Here is a 25,880-nt window from a genome sequence, read left to right as displayed (position 1 = left end):
CTATGTGCCCTGATGGGGGATCAAACCCGAAACCTTGGTGTATCAGGACAATGCTCTAACCAACTGACCTACCCAGCTAGGGTCAATATGTCTTTTAAAACATTTTATAATTGATACTTCTTACAAATGCATCATGGCATTCCCTCTATAATTACTGTGCATTAGTATAGATTTACTAAATTTGCAAATGTAAATACTGCAGTATGTTTCAACCCAAGGTACATTATTCAAACAATACTAAATACTCACAGCAACAAATTGGTTATTTTCCAATTTAATGATGTCTCCCACTTTGACATTCATCCATTTTTCATTCTGCAATCTATGAACAAAAACAAAATTAATTATTTTCAGGATCAAGAAAAGAGTTCAGGGAATGTACTAGTATACACAATGGAGCATCATATGACAAAAGAAGCACACAAGGCTTTCTAGAATGCTCAATTCAAAGGACCTTACATGACAAAACCTTTTACCTGAGTGATGTGGAAACCAAGGTCCAGAGAAGTCAGCTGACTTGGCCAAAGGGTCTCAGTGAGTTAGTGATAGCCATGGGGGTAAACTCAAGATGGTTGGGTGCTCTTTCCACCACCCCATGGTGCCAGTTTTATATAGAAGCTATTAACTCTTGCTTGCATTTCCTTGGCCAGAACATTAAGTGGGGCGGGGGAGGCAAGGATAAATTCGGTCACCACATTCTTTTCAAACTCTGTTATTGTCATTGTCTCAGGAGTCTGTGTAACTGAAGGCAATAAGTGAATGAGGATAGAGAGGTTACTAGAGGTTATTAGAGAAAAATGTGGGTGGTCTTTCCCACTGTGAGTGGGAGTGGGGTTCTTGTGGTACAGCTGGAATAAGCATTTTTGCAGGCCCCTACAAGAGGATGAGAAATGTAGAAAACTTTATTTCCATTGAATTACACCCTTCAGTAGAGCTAGAAGCAGAGGTAGTGTCCAGAGTTTCCTTTCCACGTGGAAGACGGGTCCAGTACAACATCAGGCAGGTCTAGCACAACAGCATGCAGTCCATTAGTCCTTTGTGTGTGGGGATCCACATGACCGTGGGCCCTGTGGGCGAATGCAAAGGAGTCCCACAAGCCCGGAGCCACACAAGTCTCAAGAGTCCCAGGAGCACAAGAGAGTGAACTCCTTTGTTCAGGGGATTAAATATCCCAAATTTCACGCCCTGGCAGTGTCCATGCCCATTCTGGCCAATGACCTTTGTTCTCAGGTGTGACTGACAGCAAGCACCTTCCCTATGGTACCCCAACATTACTGGGCATGCATCTATCTCCCCTTTGTTGGACCCCTTGGGGAGTGTAAGGTAGCTTCCTGATGAAGCTGCCCAAATGACTTGCCTATAATATTTGGCCTTCCCTTTGCTCCTTTCCTATTATTAATAACTAGGTTAATTACAATAGTATTAGAGGCAAGGGAGACTAGGTCACAGCAATAGCTAAAATGCAGGTGAGAATAAATGCAAGAGAATAAATTTTGAAAAGGATAAGAACAACACAGGTGATAAAAGAAGCCTCGGGCCCTAGCTGGTTTGGCTCAGTGGATAGAGCATCGACCTGCAGACTCAAGGGTCCCGGGTTCAATTCCAATCAAGGGCACATGCCTGGGTTGCGGGCTCGATCCCCAGTGGGGGGCGTGCAGGAGGCAGCCAATCAATGATTCTCTTTCATCATTGACGTTTCTCTCTCTCTCCCTCTCCCTTCCTCTCTGAAATCAATAAAAATATATTTTTAAAAAAGAAGAAGAAGAAGCCTCGGAAGACTGAATGAGAAAGACCACCTACAAGTCATCCAGCCCTGTGGCTAAGGGTGCACTTGGTGGCATTCTAACGGCAAGGGCCAGCAGCTCAGAATTGAGAACAGCACAGCCAAGGTGCTGTACTGCTTTGTCTGAGGCTCCTGTATACAGCGGAGCCCTGAGTTTATTGTTCATCGAGTTCAAAGGAGTTTATGATGAAAAGCTGTTGTATCTAGTTGGTTGGGCCCCTAGTGACAATTTAGGCAGACAGGCTACCTGGAAACAGACCACCTGTGGCAGTATACCCTGACCCTCATCATCCCTTTTGAAACTCTGAAACCTCCATAAACCAGCTTGTTTTCCGAGTTGCAAGCCTTCATCACACTTTTTTTCTGAGCGATTCCCTTTCAGGAGAGAAGGCTGGGATGTTAGGACAGGTTCCTCAACAAGTTAAGGTGGGCAGGTTAAATTCATTATGCCGTTTTTAAAAACAACCTAATTTACTTTGTTTTATAGGCTGGAAAACAGTTTTAAATATTTATACAACTGTGAAGTATGCCTCACACTATCAACCCTGCTGGGTCATTTGGCTTAAACACTCAAAAATATTTTCTTTAATATGGATCCAAGTACATGTTGTTCTGGAAAGTTTTCAACTGCAGCATTTTCATCTCTAGCCAGAATTCAATCATTTCTCCAAAGCCATACTTTCCTGCACTTTATCTAGTTCAAAGACAACAGAAGAACCTAACAAGCCTTCTAAATCTCATTTTATTTATGTTTACAGGTACGGATTAGGTGCTGGTTTATTTCTCCTGGGGACACCTCCTTTGGAGCCTTAGCCACATTTCCTAGGGGACAGAGTTTCAGGTAAAAGTTGTTGTGAACAGACCAATATGGAGACCATGTCTTTATTGATGGAAATTGCACTGCTACTGAATTGTCTGGAAGTCTCTATTGAAAGTGCATCTGCTCACAATAATATTGTAATAACTAAGAATGGTGCCAGGTGGGTACTGGAAATACCGGGGTTGGGAGGACATTTTGTAAAGCATTATGATTGCCTAACCATTATGCTGTACACCTGAAATGAATACAAAATTATATTGAATATAACTGTCTTGAAAAATAAAATTTTAAAAAAATAAAGTACATCTGTGTCAGGAAGAAGCTGAAATAATATTAAGTTCCACTTTCAAACTCTTATTCCTCCTCCCTATACATTATAAGGAAGGACTACACCTTACCTCTCCCAACCAAATGGAAAAGAAACCCCAACCATAGTGGAAAGGAAACATGACAGGAGCTCATATACATTTCAGAGTGCACATTTGACAGTTACGTTTGCACAGGTAAGTGGCAATAGCCACTATTTGAGGGAACAAACCAAAACCTGAATGCTTTTTACTTAAATTCTAATTTGTTTTTCTCCAATTCAGTATCTTATTTCCCTCTATAAAACCAAAGCTTTTGGAAAGATGTTTTAAAGGTGCGATGATATCAAAGGGAATTACTTGAATTAACTGCTACATTTGGAAAAAATACTAGAACGAAACCTCTTTAAGGAAAATTTTGCAAAACTCTAGAGCATGGAAAGAATCCCTGATATCTATGATTATAAACATCATGTCTTACAGGGACCATACAGAGTGATAAAATCCTCATGCCCATTCCCCTCCTACCCACCTGTATTTTAATATATGCTTTTTTAACTTATTAAATATTTCCAGACGCAGAAAAACACTCAGAATAATGCATTTGATCATGCTTTGCTAAGATCTGAGTATTGATCTGCTCATGTCATTTAATAGTCCAAAAAAACAGAAAGTACCTATAATACTATATGAATCCAGGATTCCTTACGTTATCTCACTCTAGTCCTCTTTCTTTTTTTTCTCTTGCCACCTGCCTGCCCGCTACCCAGAACATATACCTTTCAGTCTCTCTAAGCTTCTCTTCCCAAAGGCCCTATCTTTGATCACCTAATCTTCTCCACCTGTTCCAATAGAACATTCTCTCCTAAAAGTACTCCAATATTTTGCCTCCAAAGTCTTAAGATTAACAGTATTTGAAATCTTAAATTTTTTCTGGTACGCACAAATTCCATGTAACACAATAACACCTCTGTGGGCTATGGGCTGTGGAGATCGTTCACCAGGCAACAATGCAGGCCGATACAAAATTTTTCTGAGCTTTAAGCAAAATGTTGTGAAGGTACACAATCATAAGAAAAATGTCCTCAAAAGAAATATTATCCAAAACTATTAGCAATCTGTCAAGAAACAGCAAGCAGTAGGTGTTAACCCTGAATCCAGCACTATTTAATTACCTCATCATTACATTAACTGACACAATGGACATGTCAGTTAGATCTGAGGACATCATTCTATCAAAAAGAGAACATAACCCTTACAAAGAAACATGACTTGAAGAAACTGTATGAAGAGGAAGAGGAAGAACAAAATAGATTATTTTAGAGGGGAGAAATTAACACTCTACAGATGTAGAGTTTTGAAGAAAAGGGGCCTGTAGATATTGGTAAACTAGAGGCCTGGTGCATGAAATTCATGCATGGGGTGGGGGAGTGTCCCTCAGCCTAGCCTGAACTCTCTCCAATCTGGGACCCCTCAAGGGATGTTCGACTGCCCGTTTAGGCCCGATCCTAGTAGTTGGACATCCCTCTCACAATCCAGGACTACTGGCTCCCAACTGATCGCCTGCCTGCCTTCTTGATTGCCCCTAACCACTTCTGCTTGCCAGCCTGATCACCCCCTAACCACTCCCCTGACAGCCTGATTGATGCCTAACTGCTCCCCTGCAAGCCTGTTTGCCCCTAACTGCCCTCCCCTGCAGGCCTGCTCACCCCTAACTGCCTTCCCCTACAGGCCTGGTCCCCTCAAACTGCTCTCCCCTGCAGGCCTGGGTCCCCCCCAACTGCCCTTCCCTGCAGACCCAGTCGCCCCCAACTTCCCTCCTATGCCGGCCTGGTCACCCTTAACTGCCCTCCCCTATAGGCTTGATTGCTCACAACTGCCCTCCCTTGAAGGCCTGGTCCCTCTCAACTGTCCTCCCCAAGGGGGTGTGGCTGGCCTGATCACCCACAACTGCCCTCCCTTGCAGGCCTGGTCCCTCCCAACTGCCCTCCCCTGCTGGCCATCTTGTGTCCACATGGGGGCAGCCATCTTTGACCACATGAAGGTAGCCATATTGTGTGTTGGAGTGATGGTCAATTTGCATATTACTCTTTTATTAGATATGATAGAGGCCTGGTGCACGAGTGGGGGCCAACTGGTTTGCCCTGAAGGGTGTCCCGGATCAGGGTGGGGGTTCCCTTGGGGCATGGGACAGCCTGGGTGAGGGGCCTGTGGTGGTTTGCAGGCCAGCCACGCCCCCTTGTGACCCAAGCAGAGGCCCTGGTTTCTGGGATTTATTTATCTTCTATAATTGAAACTTTGTAGCCTTCAGTGGAGCCAAGCCTCCTGCTTGCTCCGTGGCTGCAGCCATTTTTGTTGGGATTTATTTATCTTCTATAATTGAAACTTTGTTGCCTTGAGAGGAGGCCTGGGCTGGCCAGGGTGTGTGGAAAGCTTGGCTTCCTCCATTGCCAGGGAAACCCAAGCCTCCTACTTGCTCTGTGGCCACAGCCATCTTGGTTGGGTTAATTTACATACTTGCTCCTGATTGGCTGGTGGGCATGGCTTGTGGGTGTAGCGAAGTGATGGTTAATTTGCATATTACTCTTTTATTAGATAGGATTATAGAAGTATGTGATACCTTGGTTAAACTCCTTATTTGAATACACACCTATAGAACAATCAGTGTGTAAAGTACAATCAAAGCATAATTTTTAATGTTATTTCCTATTCTATCTTACCATATTATACATGTACTTAACTAGAACATCAGAGGTATATTTTAATGAGTACTAAGGGTAATATCTAAGAAGTAGCCAAACTTATTGAACAAGTATAAACTGATAAAGACCTGCAAATGCATTCAAATCATCTCTATTTTAAATTCCACCATTTTTCTCATTCTACTCACTCCTACCACCACTGACAAGACATAAAAGACATACCAGCAGGACTGGAGAGGCAGATAGGAAGATTTGCTTTAAAGCTCGTCTTCAAAATATTTCTAGACTTCTTCTAAAGTTTGAGTTTGTATAGTGACTGCATTTTGTCATCATTCTAAAATAATGAAAACGGACACTCTGCCTCTCCATGTGCAGCACAGCTGTTTTCACGGCTGGTGTTTGAAGCAAGCTTGCCCCATAGCTCTGTGAGGGGGACACAGGACGACGTCATGGGCTGTGACAATGACACTTAGCTCCACAGAATTGACGCAAACAAACTTTGCTTTTACTTTTGTTGGGGAAAGGCCTTCTGATCTCATTGAGGAATTGCAATATAGGACTATTCTGAAAGCAAGTTAATTCAATTCATTGCACCGAATCAAGATATTCCAAGACTTTAAAATATGTGTATTTCATTTCAGGCTTTTAAATGGATATAATCTAGTTAATGCTTCTTTGAACCAGGTTTTTCAAAAACAGATGGGGTTGTAAGATAGCCTTTACCTTAGTAAAGTCACAAGCCAATTGCTAAATAAGCCAAAATTCAAGAAAAGAACTCATAAAATTTAAATTCCAATGACACCATAAAACATATGGAGTTTAACTGCCACAGAATAGTGACTAGAATTACTTAGAGAAAAGAATATTTTAATACACCCATTAACTATAGGCATACCTCAGAGATATTGCAGGTTCAGTTCCAAGACCACTACAATGAAGCGAGTATCACAAATGAATCATAATAATTTTGCTGGTGGTGGGTCTTGCCTTCAATTTGTAAGATTGCAACATCTGTGAAGCCCGATAAAATGAGGCATGCCTGTATAATGTCTACTCTCAGAACATCAGAGAATCTGAGTTCTGAGAAAGGTGGTGAGACTGAGCAACAGCATCTAACAATTGTTGAACCTGCTTCTTCCTGATGAGGTGTAGCATCCCAAGAGCTGCTAGGCTTTGCTGAGAATCTTCTTAAAGTCTGAGAGTGAGGTAACACCTACCATGATCCATGTCACTGAAGCTTTGGCTGCAGAAGCTAGAAATCAAGTTTTTACCTTGCACAAGATACCAAGCCCATTGCCAAAGCCTTAAGGGACAGAAGGAGGAGCTCTGCAGGCTCCTTTCATCCTTTCCATACTCTAATGCACCTGGTTGCCCATTAGCAGTATTAATTCCTAAAAAGAGGATTTCCTCAAAAGCTATAGAAGCCCTACCTGGTTTGGCTCAGTGGATAGAGCATTGGCCTGTGGACTGAAAGGTCCCTGGTTCAATTCTGGTCAAGGGTGAATGCCCAGGTTGTGGGCTCGATCCCCAGTACGGAATGTGCAGGAGGCAGCCAATCAATGATTCTCTCTCATTATTGATTTTTCTATCTCTCTCCCTCTCCCTGCCTCTCTGAAATCAATAAAAATATATTTAAAATAAATAAATAAAGTACTTGTTTAAAAAAAAAAAGATGGGTTGAGATACTAGAAAAAGAACACAATAAAGAAGGTCAATATTATTGACCTCCCCTAATAAACCAATCAATTTACATACACTGAGTGTGGTTTCTTCTTTAGTCTCAAGTTCATCTCAGACCTATATTCTTCTGCTCATACAGACATTGTTTTATTCACCATTGTTTCCTCAGGATAATGCCTAGTTCATTGTAGGCACTCAATACATATTTGTTGAAAAAATGATAAATTAATGAATACAAAATGATTATTCCAAAAAAAATTTGTTGAATGACAGCATTTTCCTGAATGTCTAATAAGAATTATAGCAACCAACATTTATTTAGTGCCAGAGACTGTGGTGATTCCTTCATGTATAGGATTGCCAAATAAAATAAGTGATACCTAATTAAATTTGAATGTAAGATAAACAATAAATAATTTTAAGTATATCTCATTAAGATTTGGGAATACTTATACTAAAATATTATCATTATTTATCTGAATTTCAAATTTAATTAGATATCCTATATTTTAATTTGCTATATCTGACAATGCTATCCATGTGTTTATCTCATTTTATCCTCACAACAACTCTATGAAATAGGCTGTCACTCCCATTTTATAGAATGGAAAACTGAGGTTCAGAGAAATTGAGATATCTGACTTATTTTGAAGCATTTATCAGAAATTTAAGTGCCTACACATTTTGATATAAATATTTCACTTTAAAGAAGTGATCATACCACCCAGCTGGTGTGGCTCAGTGTTTGAGCGTCAATCTATGAACCAGTAAGTCACAGTTCGATTCCCGGTCAGGGCACATGACCAATTTGCCGGCTCGATCCCCAGTGTGGGTGTGCAGGAAGCAGCTAATCAATTATTATCTCTCATCATTAATGTTTCTATCTCTCTCCCTCTCCCTTCATCTCTGAAATCATTAAAAAAAAATAAGTGATTGTACAAGGATGTTTATTGCAGTATTATTTGTAATATCACCCTATTAGAAACCATCAATGCCTACCAAAAAGGACTAGATAGACATACCAGGGTAAACCATCTACTCAGTGGAATACAATGAAGCCACAAAAAGAATAATATAGGTCTAAATGTGCTGATATAAAATATTCTAGAAGTTAATTATTAGGTTAAAACAAGCATGTGCAGAACACTGCATGGTAAGGTTCTAACAATGTTTTGAAGCAGCGATATACCTACACATATCTCTGTTCCTACATGCATAAGTGGTTGCCACAAGATAAAGGAAATAAAGAGAAGTGGGGTGGAAGGGAGACTTCATTGTACACTATTTTGTACTGTTTGGATTATATTCAGTATATAAATTTTTGGCATCAATATAGGTATTTTAAAGACCAATGGAGAAGGAATAAAGAAAAATAAACTCTTCCAAGGTCACATGTAAGTGGCAGAGCTGGGATTGGAACCTAAGTTTACAAAGTCCATGCTCTTAATAAAACTATATTTATTGTTCTCTTTTACTTTATTTTCTTTGATACTTATGTATTGCCTATTTAGAAAAAGAAGGAGCTGAAGAAATTTGATCACAGCAATAATGCACGCTCCCAGTGTTTAAAACCAGCCGATCAGAAGACAGCTTGCAGTCATGGTCACATGACACAGATGTTCAGTGGACAGCAGCAGTTTCTGGTTCTTTTCACTCCCACTGCTGTCAGAGCCACACTAGAGGAAGACATACAGCTTGGCCCAAATCCTCTAACAACAGACTAGTGAACAGAATCTCATTACATTGAGAATAGCATAATATTCCTATCTTTGGAATCTATTTATTTTGAAGAATACAGATGCCTCCCCCCCCTCCCTTTCCTCCCTTCTTATTAGCACAATGCTTATGCTGAGGCAGAATCACACGGGGAGGTCTGTGGTCAGCTGCTGAAGATGCTCTCACACCAATTTTGCCAGGAGCAAAGGGTGGGAAGAAGGGGAGATGCTAAAAGATGCAGTCCTACAGTGTAGGTAATTTCATTCAACAATTTGCTGAGAAAAAAAGTAATCAATCTTAGAGAGGTCTCACTTAATTTACATAAATCCTTATAGCTCCTATTGTGCATTAGTAGGAGTACAGAAATACATACACAATGTAGCCTACTGTTTTGAAAATAGAATGATCAATTCACTTACCAAGATTTACCTGAACTGTGTAAGCCAACTGAGAGTTGTGCAGAAAATGTACTCTCTTTAATCATTTCCCTGAACTGAAACCCTTCTCCTGAATCCATCTCTTAAGACCCTTTGTCTTCTGTAATTCTTAGTAGGATTCCATTAATACCTGGCTAATAGATGATGAGACCACAAATTATTTCCAGAGGAAGACTATTCCACCTGCTCTCACATATGAATGCTAAAGGAAATACCTTAGATGGGCTGTGGAGAAAACAGAATTATTTAGGTTTAGCTCAGATTTCTCAGCAGTAGTTTTTCAGAGGGAGATCTGTGTGCAGGAAGTTTATTGGCAAGTACTCTTCGGATTAACACCTTTGGGGAAGTGAAGGAAACACAGTTGGGCAGAGGGAGGAAATGGGCTGTTGATGGCAATCACAACAGAGGCTCAGCCAACCCCATGTGGAGCTCTGGAGCTGGAATGCCCTTCAGAGTTGGATATCGGGGGCCAGGCCAGATACCTTGGCCTTGTTCCGCCATTGGATGCAGTCTAATCCCAGCAAGAATAGCTAAACTTGAGCAAAACAACTCTTCTCAGCCAAGTGCAATTCCAGAGAGTGGAAGGTTGTATGTAGATAACCCTACAGGCAATAGGAAAACGTAGGAGCTGCAGAAATATATTCTGCAGAGTGGAAAGGGGATGTGCAGAGCATCCTCTATACACTGAAAGCCCACTTCTCAATTTTGCTATCAGCATGTTCACATATTGAGGATATTCCTTTTTAATGCTAAGCCATTTCACCTTTCACTAGTATCATTTCAAGTCTATAGAGTCAATATTTGTGTCCTCTCCAACTCTATTTTAAAACTGCAGAATAATTTTGTAAAACTTTGAATTATCCAATTGACTCCTTTTCCCAATGATTAGTAAATAAAGTTGGAAGATAAATTTTCAGTACATTTCCTTTTTTTTTTTTTTAAATAGTCTACAGATAACCACTGACTACCTAAATGTCCTAACAATAATGTCTACGGTTGGGCCTGGGGGAGGAATCACTGTTTCTGAAATATTCCTTATATAAAGAACGTATTTTGATGAAAAATATATAAGCAATCACCTTAGCCTGAGTAGATTAACAATTCTCTTTATCTAAGTTGCCTACTTTATTTTGAGAAATTGGGGAATATGCTCTTACCCAGTTCTGTGGTGAATAATAACTTCTCCTTTTGAAAAACACTCCAAAAAGTAGATAGCTCCCAAATGGAAGAGAATCAAACCTGAATATATTGGTTCCAGGATAAAAGTTGTATGTGTTTTCCCATTGACTCTAGTGATATTTTTAATTTTTTTTATATTGGGCCAGGTTAAGAGAGAACCAAATGTCAGAGAGAACCAAAAGCCAGGGGGAAAAATTGTTTAACATGCCAAGTAATAATACGTGCCATATCAACATAAATAAAGCAAAGGCACCTCTCAGTTGTGTGATTTGGTTTGCTCTGGTCAGAGAACCTAGTTTTCTGGAAATAGCATTCCTACTTTGGGAGAATGAAGTACAGGATATCACTGGAAAATCATGAGTTTATTTGCTTACTACATTTGCAGACACATTAACTCCTCAAGACTTTTTAGGAAAAATTTAAAATATTACTTTATAGTGGGCTGTAATGTTTATCATTTTACGTTTCTTGGAAATAGGACAGCATATAGGTAGAATTCTTAATTAGAACATAACCAACTGGCATGTGAGGTACCACCACCCTTCCTTAATGCGTTCGAGACCACCATACACACAAAATGAGCACTCTGAGCTAGGCACTGGGCTGAGTGTTGGAGTTACGTACAGACTGTGGTTATTAAGAAACCTAGAGACTAGTGGGAAAATATAAATCTGGTTCTCAAATAACCCTGATTAAATCATCTTTGCCTTCTGGTACCTGGAGCATGCGGACACTCTTCCAGTCAGCAATAAAAAATACCTGTACCTTAAGAGAATGACCTCTGTGTTAGATTGTTTGCCACAGAGCTTTCATCAAAAACCCAGCAAAAATTGATAGACCAGAGAAATTGTCTAATAAGGATGCATTAACTTTCATTCCTCAAGATATTCCCAGCTTTGTCTTCTTATATGATGAGCTCATCAGAAAACTATATGCCTGGACTATATTACTCTGGTCCCTCTAGATTTGGCTTCTCAGAATCATGACTTAACATTACACCAAACAGATTTCAATCAGGATTTATTTGTGGTCATGAGTAAAACATCTCTGTTTTCTGAAGCTTCAATCATTATGTCATTCATTTTTATCCCAAGACCAATATAAATCTTATTGTTCACAATTACTAGAATGCTTCCTTTCAATGAACCATCAGTTTTGTACCCTTGACACCTTCATGATGAGGAGAAACAAATTCAAGGTAATATATCAAAATCATGAATGACAAACCCTAATGAATTGTTTAAACAAAAACTAAGAAATTTTATAGTAAAAATGCTGTCCTTTGAAGATGACATTGTAGGTACAATCGTGATGCTTGCAAAAACAAAATACTGTTCAGAGTGGACCAGAAGTTGGAATCAAATATTTTTTATCCTGATATTCTTAACAGGAAGAATCCTGACCTCTTGTTTATGACAAAAATGATGCAACATAGTAGAGTCATGTCATTGGAATCAGAAGACATGGACTTGGGTCCCAGTTCATCCAATCAGCCATGTGACTTAGGCAAGAAGTTGACCAAAATTGGAAATACCCACTATGACCTACATTAGCAGGCGCATGCCGATCCATCAGAATACCTCTTTAGTCATAAGACTAAAGTCTTTTTTTTTTTTTTCAGAGAGGAAGGGAGAGGGAGAGAATCACTGATCAGCTGCCTCCTCCACACCCCTTATTGGGGAACAAGCCCTCAACCCAGGCATGTGCCCTTGACTGGAATCAAACCCAGGACCCGTCAGTCAGCAGGCCAACACTCTATTCAAGTCAAACCAGCTATGGCAAGCCTAAGGTCTTGAAAATGGGATAAACCCACCTGACATTTAAACACCTATCTATCATAACATCTGAGAGTTTCATATAAGATAAATTTATTAAAGCATTTTGTAAGCTACAAAATAATGTATACTTTAAAGTATTGTGACTGATTTTATTATTATAAGGATAGTACATTTTTATTTATATTTCAAGTCTTCAAAGAGCTATTTATGTTCATTATCTCCACTTTTTTATTTCCCATGCTTTCTCCAAGCAGGATTTTGTCTTCATTACTCCAAATAGAACTCTCTTTATATTGCTAAATTCAAGATTAAGTTCTCAGTCTTCACTTTACCCAGCACAGTTAGCTACTCCCTCTTTCTTCAAACACTTACTTTGCTTTAAATCTAGAGTGCCACATTCCCTTGGCTTTCTTCTTACTTCATTAGCCACCCCTTCTCAAAACCTTAGCCAGCCCTTTCTCTTCTTCCCATCTTCAAATCTTAGAGTGCCCCAGAGCTCCTCTCTTCAGAGGATCGACTCTCATGATAGTTGGCCAGATGATTTTCAAATATTTATCTTCAGGCTAGACATCTCCAGTAAATTTCAACTGCCCATTCTATATCTCTACAGAATGACTAATATCTCAATAGAACTCTGTTCTCCCAGTCCAGGGGGAAAAAAAAAAACCCTATCACCACAATAACATGTTCCTTCTCAGTTTTCCCCATCTTAAAACCTCAACTAAGAACCACTTCTGATTTCACTCTTCCTACACAATCAATACAGCAATGCTCTTATTGGCTCTACCTTCTAAAATATTTCAATCATTGGGTATTAGATGATATTAAGGAAGTACTGCTACTTTATTGGGTGTAGTAATTGTATAATGGCTAAATACATTTTAAGTCTTTATCTGTTCAAGACAAACACTAATGTGTCTACTGATAATGTGATATGACATAAAAAACTTGCTTTTAAAATACCCAAGACAATAAAAAGTGAGGATGGATACAAAAATACCAGTAGGTTGATGGTCGCTGCAAATGGTTAATACATAAATAAAAGTTCATTGTACTGTTCTATTTTCATGTGTTTGAAAACCCATAATAAGATACGTATATTCCTGATTCTTTCCCCCAAGTATGGCATCATCATCTCACCTGGATGACAGTAGGAAACTCCTGATTTGACATCCTAATTCTGTTGTTGCCTCTCTCTACTGTCCACTGTTGACACAGTAGTCAAAGAAGTCTTTTTTGTCATTTCATGTCATTCTCCAGCTTAAAACCCTCCAATAGCTCCTCATTACATGTCATATAAAACTGAATTCCCCACTGTGACCTACAAGAATTTGCTCTTTCTAACCCCGCAGAACTCCTCTTTATCACAATACTCAACCCACAGTCAACATCTTACTGTCAAATTCATTTTCACTTAGGGGCATTTATACTTATTGTTCCTTTGACCTAAGACCTTGGTATGGATAGCTCCCTCTCAACTTCAATATCATCTCTACAAGGGCCTTCTCTGACTACCCTACTTAAACATCTGCTCCTGTCCCATCCCATTACTCTTGTATTATTCTATTTTATTTTCTTTGTTGTACTTGTTACTGCTTAAAATCATATTATTTATTTATTTTTATTGTCTATCTTTCTAGACAGATGCTTCTTATAAATTTGTAGTCCTGCTTATTTCTTCTGGTATATCCCTAGAGTGTAACACTGTGTCTGGCACATATTGGGGGCTTAATACATATTTGTTGAACGAACGTTTGAATGCACTAATTTTTTACATGGTCACTCATGCTGTTTGCTTAATGCATTTAGCTCTAGGGCTGAAGTAAATAATAATTCCACATACCTACAACTGCTCAGAAGGCCCTAAGAAAGTATAGCAGAGATAACTGCAAAGTATGGAAAGAAGGTAGAGATACGATGAATCATTGCAGGGCAAAGCATGACAGTTTAGAGAATAAAAGCATTCTTCATTTTCCTCAAAGTACGCACTGCTGACTGGCTATAAGGGAAGATGTACATCCACAAGGATGCCAACTTCTTTTATGTCTTTAAATTTCCAATTTCTTTATTATTATCTATGTCCTGAATGTATGTTGCTGGTTGGAAAAGTGGATTCTGCTGAACTCAACAAGCAGGGAGCACCTCCTACAAGCCGGGTAGTGGGCCAAGCACTGGGGATAAGTGCAGTGTGGTTCCCGCCCGAACAGGCCACAGTCAAGGGGGAGGCTTAAAACGGACTGTTACAATGTCATGCTTACCTCTAGCCGGGTAACAGGTACCTGCTGTGGGAGCACAGAGAGGTACTGACTGTTTTACCTGCCTGAAATAGCTATCAGAGGTTTTCCAAAGTTGGGTAACACAGGAGCTGAGCCCTGATGGATGAAAAAGGGAGAAGGAAAAGAGCACATCGCAGGTTTAAGCAAAACAAGTAGTTCCGCACAACTATAGACAATGTTAGAAAGGCGAGCTGGAAGCTTGATTGAAGCAGGTGCTGTGACAGTAAGGAATGGGGAGAGGAGTTACTAAGGAGTTTTTAGCAGGAATGTGTTTTGATCTGAATTATCCTATAGAAAGAAAACTGTTTGGAATGTAGATAAGTTAGCACAATCCGGTCCTGCTTAGAAAACTATGCTCAGTATGCACACTACACTAGCAAAAACCCTGAAGCAATATCTCTGTGTACAATCAGGGGTGTTTCCCATTGGAGGAATTTATTAGAAGACAAAATTTTAAATAAATTCTCAAACAGGACACAAAATATACTACAGACCAACAATGGGCAATGAATATAAGTAGACAAATCACTAAAAAGAGAAATAATACAGTTAATAAATACTTGAAAAAAATAATCATCTTCACTAGAAATGAATGCATTTTTAAAATAACAAGACACCTGTTTATACTTATCCAGTGGCCTAGATAATATTCAAAGTTGTGATCGAGTGGTAAAACCACTCATTTGTTCAAATGGGAAGATAAATGGGCACAAACTTCCTAGAATATAATAACATGTATTAAGAATCTTTTAAAAATAAAAAGAATCTTTTTAAAAGGGCAAAGTCTCAATCCCCTAGAAATTTAGCCTAAAGAAATAATTAAAGAATCATATGAAATTTATATACAAAGATGTTCCTCTGAGAGTCATTCATTAAATACAAAAAAATAGAAACAATTTTCCAACAATAGAGAAATAACTGATTATAACATATCTATTATTCAGCAATTAAAAATGTTTTCAAGGAATTTTTAATGTCGATATATGAGTTATTGTATCAAAAGAAAAAAACTGAAATACAAAATTGTATATATTTTATGGGCTTCTTTGCAATTATGCATATTTATAAAATATAAACAAATAAATACAAGGGTTAATACTTTTCTTTTCAAAAAGTATAAATTTTTACTTTTCTGGGTTTCTGACTATTTAAAATTAATTTTAGTTGAAGACACACCTCTTTCAGGAAACTTCCTCTGACCCCTAAACTGGGCTAGGTATCCCCTCTTGAGTACTCCCATGGCAGTCCGTTCATATTTCCATCATCATACACGCTATACTGAAACTATCCACTGGTTTTTCTCTCTCCCCACAAAGCTTGAATCCATGAAACTAGCAATGGCATGTTAATCAGCTTTAGTACATTGAAAATACTTAATATTTGGAGAACTAGGGCCTAAACATTTCTCTTTTATTCAGAGAAGCCATATATCTGGTTTTAATTGTGCTGTCCCCAATGAGACCTGCTGTATTGTTGAGCCCTCTCAGCTTTTTCCCATCTAAGCCAGTAGGATTGGGATGTAAGCAGGAGCTAACACACTCCCCTGCCCCAATGTAGGGCATGAACTAGAGCTCCCAAACTAACCCACTCTGCCTGGGCCCTGCAGGCCTAGGTAAACTTGGCTTCTTGTGAGGTCCTTACACACCTGCTGGCCCATGCCTCATAGACCTCCGCTCTGTAAGTCCTCGGAACAGCTGAAAGCTTTGGGTTGAGGACTGATATGTCAAATGGTGGTTCCATTTCTTATGTTTTGGAGGCCAGAGGGGTAATAAAGGCCTTCTAATGCAAGCCCTTTATTGCTCTCTGGCATTACTCAAATCCCAAAGACTCTAGAATTTTCAGCTCCCTGGACATATCTAGAGGAAGCCTTTTGTCTGGAATAGACTCTGGTTTTCTCTGTTAGGAAAATGAAACCTTTCTGCCAAAATCTTGCCCTTTCAATTGCTTTCTGGGAAACACTCTATATGTGTGCTCCACCCAGCTCCAGGATGAAGTTTTTTTGCTTCAGAGCAATGACAGGCTGGCCTCACACTCCCCTAAGCCCTTTGTTATCTGGCTATCAGAGGGTTTCAGGCCTGATGGTTTTATTTGTAATCTTCAAAAATATATCTAAATATGTGTATAAGCAATCTGCTCTCTTTTGAATTTCTTTCCTAATCACAAGACCCACTGCTGGGAATTGTATTTTTGACTTGGTTAATTGGGAGATTTCATGCCAGAGATGGTGGCCAACAATTAGGTACCATTTGAGCAGTTCGACATTATCAGTACCAGATTTGAAACTGAACATGAACAAATCTGCACGCCAATTGTAAGCATTTATGCTGCGATCCTTTGCATATTTATTTGCATAAACTCTGCTATAATCTCTACCTTTTTAGACATCTAATATCCTAAGATGTTCCCTAATTAAAAGGGCCTATATTGTGTTGGCCAGTGTGGCTCAGCTGGTTGGGCATCATCTCACACACCAAAAGGTTGTTGTTTTGATTCCCGATCAGGGCACATATATTTTTGCAGATTACAAATAAAACCGGGTATCAGGCTCAATCTCCAGTGGCAGGGTATGCAGAAGGTAGCCAATCGATGTTCTGCCTGCCCTCACATTGATGTTTCTATCTCTTTCTCCCCCTCCCTTTCTCCCTACAAATCAATTAAAATATTTGACAAAAAGGGTCTATATTGAATATTGTTTTCCTATCATTCTTTGTATTTCAACTCTAGTTTTCTTTTTCTTTACCCTAGAAGAGGAGTGAGAAATACAATACAGAAAAAAAGGACAAAATTTGGAACACAAGAGGAAAATGAGAGGAAGCTGAAGATACTTGCCAATACAGAATGGAAGGGTGTCTTTGGTAGTCTATATGTAAGAAATAGTGACTGTCTCTGTGCCTTGGCGCCCACAAGAATGAAGGCCAGAAGCAACAACAACAACAAAAGTCTATGGAACTACTTTCTATAACGAAAGATCAGGTAAGAGAAGGAAGCACAAAGACACGGGACGTATGCTGAGCAATGTTTCTCAACATGGGCAGTGATGTCGTCATATGTTAGGTACTTGGTGGAGAGCAATAAAGGAAGCCATGTCCCTTTTCCTATTCATTTTCTTTCTTGCTCTTATTGGAAAATTAGTCCCTGTTATTTTATATTTTTAAATATATTCTTATTGATTTCAGAGAGGAAGGGAGATAGAGAGAGAGATAGAAATATCAATGATGAGGGAAAATCATTGATCCCTGCATGCCCCACACTGGGGATGGAGCTGCAACCCGGGCATGTGCCCTGATGAGAAACTGAACCTTGACCTCCTGGTTCATAGGTCAACACTCAACCACTGAGACACACCAGCTGGACTAGGCTCTGTTGTTTTAAAAAATATTAACCTATTTCTATCACCCAAGTTTCAGAAGGAAGTATTCCATGAACAAAGGCAAATTTCCATGAAAATCATGTATCTAACAACTATACTCGTGGTTCATAGCTGTAACCCCCAACCCTATTTCTAATAAAGCAAGTGTTGGCAGAGCTGAGTCCTCAGGGGCGGGGGGTAAATCTGGCTGGTCCGGCCGCAGCTGATGGAGACAGTAAACAGATTGTATGATAGAGGTCAGTAATTTTCAACAGATACCTAATAACTGAGTCTAGAAAGGGGGGTGGGGGGGGACTCCGCTCTCGCCTTTTGGCAGAACGCTTTACTTTTTTACATTTTAAAACTATTTACAATTCATATGGCTTCCAGACCCGCTCTCCAGAAGCGAGGGCAAGTTCCCTGTGTGGGTCTCTCAGCTCCCACATGTGATTTCTCAGGCAACCAGCCACATGAGCATTTGATTTGAAAATTTAGCCTTAAATTTAGCTGTGTGAAGGGGGAAAACATGTCTAAACAGAAATGCCTGGTGAGGGGCAAGGTAACCAGATGAGGCAATCTGGGTTAACAGGATTTGTTAGCCAGGCAGTTCAGAAAGTCCGATTGGAGGCCAACATCTGAGGTGGACATGAGGAAGCCTATCTCTGCACCTCTGTCCCAGGTTCCTACGTGCTTGTTTTCCAACATGCTGTGACGGGGGGCCGGGGGAGGGAGTAGCTACAAAAGAAATAGTAAGCATTGTTTCAAACACTACCTTGAGTTCTGCTCATTCAAGTGAAGCCCAGATGGACTTAATCCTGTCCCTTTCTTTAAATGTCAGGCATGGCCCCAGGCACATTAAGGTGTAGCAATGTCTGGGAGACCCCCAGTAACACTGAGTGCTTGGATTAAAGATGGGGCTGTTATCCAAATACCCCACAGCAAATACCAGTCTCAAGTGGCAATGACAGCAGAAAATGATGGTCAAAGAACCTGCAATATGTGAACACCTCCCCTTGCCCCATATTAGCTGGAGGAAAGAAAAAGGGGGAAAGTAAAGTACGTAAAAGGTATTCTGACCTTGACTCCAAATAATTCATTTAATTCATTCAAATGCACGCAGCTCATCCATCATATAATTATTGAGCATCATCTGGATACAGGACACTGTTCAGGGATGTGATGGGAATATAGAGATTGTTTCAACCTCCAGTAACTGACAGTAGTATAAGAACAGACAAGTACAGCAATAGAAAGCCACCCCCTCCCTACATCTACCCTGGCCCCCTCCATTGATTTTCTCCCCCATGCAGCAGGCATGAGCTTTTCAAAAGGTAAATCCTTTCCATGTATTTTCTCTGTTCTTAAGAAAAAGACCCAAACTCTTTTTTTTTAATCTTTATTGTTGAAAGTATTACATATGTTCCTTTTTCCCCCATTGACCTCTTCTAGCCCACTCCCGCCACCCTCCCCAGGCCTTCACACCCTACTGTCTGTGTCCATGGGTTATGTATATATGCATGCAAGTTCTTTGGTTGATCTCTTCCCACCCACCCACCCTCCAAACTCTTAACATGGTCTTCAAGGCCCTGCAGTGTCCGGCCTCATCTCACACCACTCTTCTCTCAGTGCTTCTGGCACTCAGTCCCTCATAATCCCCACCCTACCTCTGTCCACAGAGCCTTTGCACATGCCATTACCTCTATCTGCAATTCTCCTTTTCGTCCCATCACACACACCCCCTTGCCTAATTCTCTCTCGCGCTCTCTCTCTCTCTCTCTCTCTCTCTCTCTCTCTCTCTCTCACACACACACACACACACACACACACACACACACACACCTCTTTCTTTAGAGCTATAATCATTTCCTTAGCAGCACTCTTGCCTCAGTTTTTAATTAAATGCCACTCAGCATGACTATTTATCTGTTTGGGTTCACTGTATTCCCATCACCTAACAGCCTCAGTATATATAGACAAATACATGAATGGTAGGGAGACCGTGAAGATGCTATGTGCTATGACAGAGGTGAGCACAGGATTTGTGGAAAAAATCTCATCAGGGTGTTACCCCTGGCAGCCTCATGCTCTGAATTGTCTCCTTTGACACTTTTTGCGACAATTTCATCCATCTGGAATACACTATCTTCAGTTTTAGAAGATCCTGTGGTTAAAGCTGCTCTCTACTTTCCCTAATCCATTCTGTAACCTGTTCGCTTATATCCAATTCTCCTCTTCCACTGCCATCTATTATTGTTATTACTATTACTGCATCTATTATTACTATTATTGTTATTACCATAAAATCCACCCTTACACTTCTCACTCCCCGTTTTCAGTTAAGTCTTTTTATCCTGTAGAGTCTTTGACTTCCCTTCTTAGGTTCTTCACCATCACAACAAAGCTAAAGAGGGTCACAGAGTCTCAGTAAATAGAGTGAGGGGAACCTTGAAGTATCCAGCCCAATGGTACTCAAATTTCAATGTGCATAAAAATTCCATTAAGGGCTGATTAAAATAGAGTCATAGGTCTCAAACCTAGAGGTTTTGATTCTAGAAGTCTGGGAAAAGGCTCAAGAATTTGTGCCCTGTTGATCTGGACCCAGGCAGTTCTCAGACCTCATTTGGACAAGCACCATACAGCCCAGTGATGTCCATAGAGGCCCCTCCAGGACCACCACAGAGGATGAGAGAGCAGCCAAGAACACATCTGGACCTCCACCAAGTTTCATCCTGGGCAGCAACACTTATATCTGCTCTGTATGTTGAGCTTCCACATAAGATTTCATTTGAAAGGGCTCTGCTGATTGGAAAGAGTTTGAAAATGACCGGTATCCAAACCTCTTGTTTTAAGCTGAGAAAACTGAAGTCCATGGTTCTTAGTCACACAGTCAATTAGTGAGAGAGCCGGGACCAGACCTCAGCCTCCTGACACCAGGCCGGTGGGCTTTTCCCAACACCCTCCTGCCTCATGGGGTGGAAAAGACAATGCAGGTTCCAGCAGTCCTTATATGACCAGTCTATATATGAGGATGGCAGTCATGGACCACACTTTACCAGAGCACATAGCTGGGGAGATGGGAAAGAGACAGGGAGAGAATGAATGTATGCCAGATCATCTCTCTGTATTTTTTATCTAGCATGTTCTTAGCTTCCTTCTACTTATAATATGAAGAGCTAGCCATCCTTTATAACCTGGATCCTTCCCTAATCCTCCTCTGATCTCCCCTCTCTCTCACCCCATTATTCAATTAGCTCTTCAGTGGCTGATCTTTGCTGGGGGCCAATTCTTCCATGAGTTATTCTGAGACAATAACATACCTGCTACTGGCCTTCCAACTTGTGTTAGGTCCTCCCACATGTGTGTGTGTGCTCCCACAGCATCTCAGGTTTCCTTTTATCATGGCACTTATTCCTGTAAAATAGTCTGTTTATTTGTCCATCTCTGCCCCTAAACTCCAGGCTCCTTGAGGGAAGGAACGTAGGTCTTAGTAATCCCCATATCCCCAGTATCTAGCATAGTGGCTGGTATATGGGAGTGTCACATCAGTGTGGCTTGAATGATAGGTGGATGAGTGGTTAACATAAATTCCTGCCACTACTCTGAATGCCCCTGTAGAATTCTACTTCATGTCCCTGATGAAATCTTAACAGGTGTGGCTGACACACAGAGCAAATTAAATGATCCGAATAAAATTCACCCTTGTTGCCAACATAGCCCCATCTATCTTACTAATGTTCCTGTGTTCTCCTCCATGAAGCCCTCTCTAATCTTAATTCCATTTCTCAATACTTTGCTTTTCTTCTTTCCCCTTCAAATTCTCTCATACTGGCCTTAACATAGGACATTAGTCAAATTTAAAATCCAGTAAGTACTTACTTTGAATGAATGCTCACTTCTTTTCTAAAACTTACAGAAAGCAAACTTTATTGCACCTATGTTCTCCTTTTAAAAATGCTATCAACTTTTATTTTTTTAATCTTTATTGTTGAAAGTATCACATATGTTCCCTTTATTCCCCTAGCTCACCCCCACTCTCCAACCCAGGCCTTCACCATCCTATTGTCTGTGTCCATGGGTTATGCATATATGCATACAAGTTCTTTGGTTGATCTCTTCCCACCCACGCACCCCACCATCTTCAAAATCTATTCTTTCTCCATCATTAGGGTTCATTTGCTTCCTTCTGCAATGTTTAGCATCACAATCCAAGTTACACGTTCCCTTCCTTCCTTATCTCTGGTAACTGGTCCACAATGCCACTGGCAAAGTTCTCTTTCCAGGTGTTACTGACAATATCACTCTTATAGCCCCCAGATTTCCCAGGTACTTTGAGTCTTTGGATATAATTTAGAGATAATTACTCTTACTTTCTATGCTCTCTGCCCCTCTTTGTTTTTCTTCTTTTTTCTGCACATCTAATTCTTGCCAAAAGTCAACAAACAGAAAGAAATTTTTTTTTAATTCTTGGCATGAAATAAGGAAATAGATCTTAGTTTTTGAGAATACTACTCAAGTTGAAAGGTGGTTTAGTGTTTGCCTGAGTTACAGCTTCAAGGCACCATTTCCAACCAGGTTCCCAAATCCTACTGAAGTTTTTTCTGCCACCTGGCATTGGTTTGTCTACAGAGCCTGTATATTGATAAGAATTTTCAAAAGCTTTACATTCCTAATGAGATTAGTCATTTTGCTCACTCGCCTTACTTGTTAGTAAAAACAATAAAATGCTGAGAGTATTGTGACAATTCTACAGATAAGCTTATTGAATACCATATATGTATGATTGCATTATATTCGAGGCAGAAATTGTGTCTAATTTAATTTTGCATCCTTAGCAGATAGCATCCTGCCTGACACACAGTAGGCATTTCATAAATGTCTATTGAGTAAAAAAAAAAAAAATGAACAAATGAACAAACAGAACCTCTCAACTAAAAGCTAAAAACAAGAGAGTGTTCATTTCCAAGGTCTGCTATAACAGATTACTACAAACTAGATAGTTTAAAACAGCAAAAGCTTATTCTCTCTCAGTTCTAGAGGCTTGAAGTCCAAAATCCAGGCATCATCAGGGTGGCACTCACTTGGGAGGCTCCAGGGGAAGATCTGATCCATGCCTCACTCCCCAGCTCTGGTAGCCTCAGGCATTCCATGACTTGGACTATTTTACTCCAATCTCTGCCTCCATCTTCACATTATCTGCTTTGCTGTGTGTCTTCTTTCCTTCTTTTCTCTTGTAATGACACTTGTGATAGATTACTAGGATGACCTCATCTCAAGATCCTTAACTTAATTATATATGCCAAGACCCTTTTTTTGAAGAAGATTACATTCAAGGCCCCAGTAGACATATCTTTTGGGGGACCATCATTCAAACCATGACAATAATGTATAGTAAAATAATTAATTTTTAAATGAATATTGTGTGGAAGAGTTGAAAGGATAAAAAAAAAGGAGAAAGTAAAGATTGGGGAGAAACAAAATCAATAAAATGCCTTCCCAAGTTCATTGTAGTTTATACTCTAAGCTGGGTACTGGAACCAACAGTAACTTATATATTTTCTTTATATCTTTTAAGTTTTCTTAATTTCCTATTACAGCAAACAGATCTAAATGCATGGAAGGAATTAACTCATTGATACTATCTCAGGATACTTAAAACAAAATGTCCCTGTAGGAGAAATGTGTAAGTAGTTAATTGACAGTAAGTAGTTAATCAACAAATGCTGTTAAAACATTTGTTTGGTTTGGTATTGACAACACGTGGGCTCTGATTAAAACCAAATTTACTCACTGTAATAATCTCCTTTAGCTTTCAGATTTTAAGATCTTAAGAGGGCTTTACATTATTAACTCCCTAAGGCCTTTGTGATTTAGGTTTGGGTTTATTTTTTCAAAAGAAATTCTAGATCTCCTCCCTATGACAACAGAGAAGAGATACATAAATCTTTTTTTTTTAAGTAGAGAGAATCAAGTTTTAAATATTACCTAGAACATGGTGTATTTTAAGCTTTCATTGTCATGCAAAATAAGTGGGTCCTCATTACAGAAGAATCTGCTATTTTAGTGAGCAGCTGAGATGGGTTTGAGTTCAGAGCCAAGGATGAACCAAAGTACTTTGAGTAATAAAAGGGAGATAAATATGAGGGGCCCCAAATACTGAAAGAATGAGATTGCAGCCAACTACACTGAGCACTGAATGGGGAAGAGATTACACAAGGCCAGCAGCAGAAAGAGAACTTTGAGGAAGAAAAATGTTAAAATGGGATTTCACATTGTTTGCTATGAAGTATATGATATAAAACCCCTCATTTATGACCCCCACAAAATCTTCATTCAACTTTACCTTGCTCTCTAATGCTTTTTTTGGGGGGGGGGGGAGGAAGGATACCTGAGGGAGCTTTAAGAGGAGAAAAAGGGAACAGCTAACATCTGGATTATATAAATTTTAAAAAGAAATCAGGAGATGCCTCTGAAAAGCCCATGTACAGAGTTTTGAAAGTGTTATAGTTTCCTGTTATTTCAAGATGTACTTCATTTGGGGAAATAGTCACCATTTACAAATTTAACACAAAAATATTGTATTTATGCACTATAATAATTGATTACAATAGAAAATCATTTATAAGAACATTAACAGTGTCATGGCTCACATACAAAAACCAGCACATTGGCAAATGGACAGTTCCATCTGCAAAACTGACACGCAAAAACTGCGCAAAAAATGATCAATCCAAGACTGAAGAAACTGAAATTAATTTATTGAGGGTGAAACTATTTTTGAAACATGTTTTCCGTGAGTAAGCAGCATGAGCTAAAAATTAAATTAATTTTTAAATAACTTCCTCTGGGAAAAAAGCATTGAGAGTACTCCCATTAGCTTGCTTTTGAACTCATTGTCATTTAAGCCCATAATACTATGTTTTATTAACATTGTTTGAAAGAAGAAGAATCAAGTTTTTTGCCTCAATATTCCTTTCAAATAGGCAGTCTCTTCATATAGACCCTAAATAGCTGTCCCCTAGTTCCAGTGGTACCTCATCCTATATAATAAAAGCCTAATATGCTAAGTGTCCGGTCAGCCGTTCAACCAATTAAAGTGTAATATGCTAATATTACACGTAGTTTCAGAAAATTTAACAGACACTGTGTTAGGCTCAAGGGACACAGACCTGATCAAGAAAGATGCCCTCAAGGAACTCACAGTAGTAGGTAATCTTACACACAGAAAATCGTGCCTGATTTTAACTGAATTCTAAAGAATACTCCATTCTCAATGATATGTGCTTCTCCCTTCAACTTTACAACATCAGCAACAGTACTTTTTTAAAATGTCACACCATATTGAATTACAAAGAGATGCTACCTCATAAGGACTCAACAAAAAGCTAAATGAAACCACAAGAAAGTGACACTAATGCTACTTCCAATAGTAATGACAATGTTAGCTAGTGTGTGTGGGAGACATTTGGTCATCAAGTTCCTGAATATCTAAGTTACTGGATTAACCTATGGCCTCTAGGTAGGGTTTTCAATATCTACCACTGTCCGTATAATGACACAAATTTTAACTGGTAATTTGAGAGACATTAAAAGATATACTCAGTCCATTAGTTCAAATTCATTATGCAACTGTACATATTTTAACACATTTTATAAGAGATGATATGTCAAGATAATAAGACTGATCATCAGATGTTCCTAGGAAATTAGCCAAATCATATTAATGTCAGTGTAATAGCAATGTAATAGCAAGTCAGAACTGTAGGACTTGAGAAAATCAAGGTATGCAAGAGTACAGCTCAAAGCCACACACCACATTAGCTTACAAAAGTCACTATCTCTTCAGAACTTGCTTAAG

General features: G+C 39.4%; 1 protein-coding gene across 1 annotated transcript in view; it reads right to left on the bottom strand.

Annotated features, from left to right (window-relative positions):
• ATP8B4 (ATPase phospholipid transporting 8B4 (putative)) overlaps nt 1-25,880 on the bottom strand; it is a 219,869-nt gene that overhangs the window by 133,055 nt on the left and 60,934 nt on the right. The window contains exon 8 of the mRNA XM_028147700.2: nt 250-322. Within this exon, the coding sequence (XP_028003501.2) occupies nt 250-322 (73 nt within the window). The remainder of the gene's footprint in view (nt 1-249; nt 323-25,880) is intronic.

The sequence above is a fragment of the Eptesicus fuscus genome, chromosome 5, assembly GCF_027574615.1.
Source record: "Eptesicus fuscus isolate TK198812 chromosome 5, DD_ASM_mEF_20220401, whole genome shotgun sequence".
NCBI classification, from domain to species: domain Eukaryota; kingdom Metazoa; phylum Chordata; class Mammalia; order Chiroptera; family Vespertilionidae; genus Eptesicus; species Eptesicus fuscus.
This window is presented reverse-complemented; position numbering and strand designations above follow the sequence as displayed.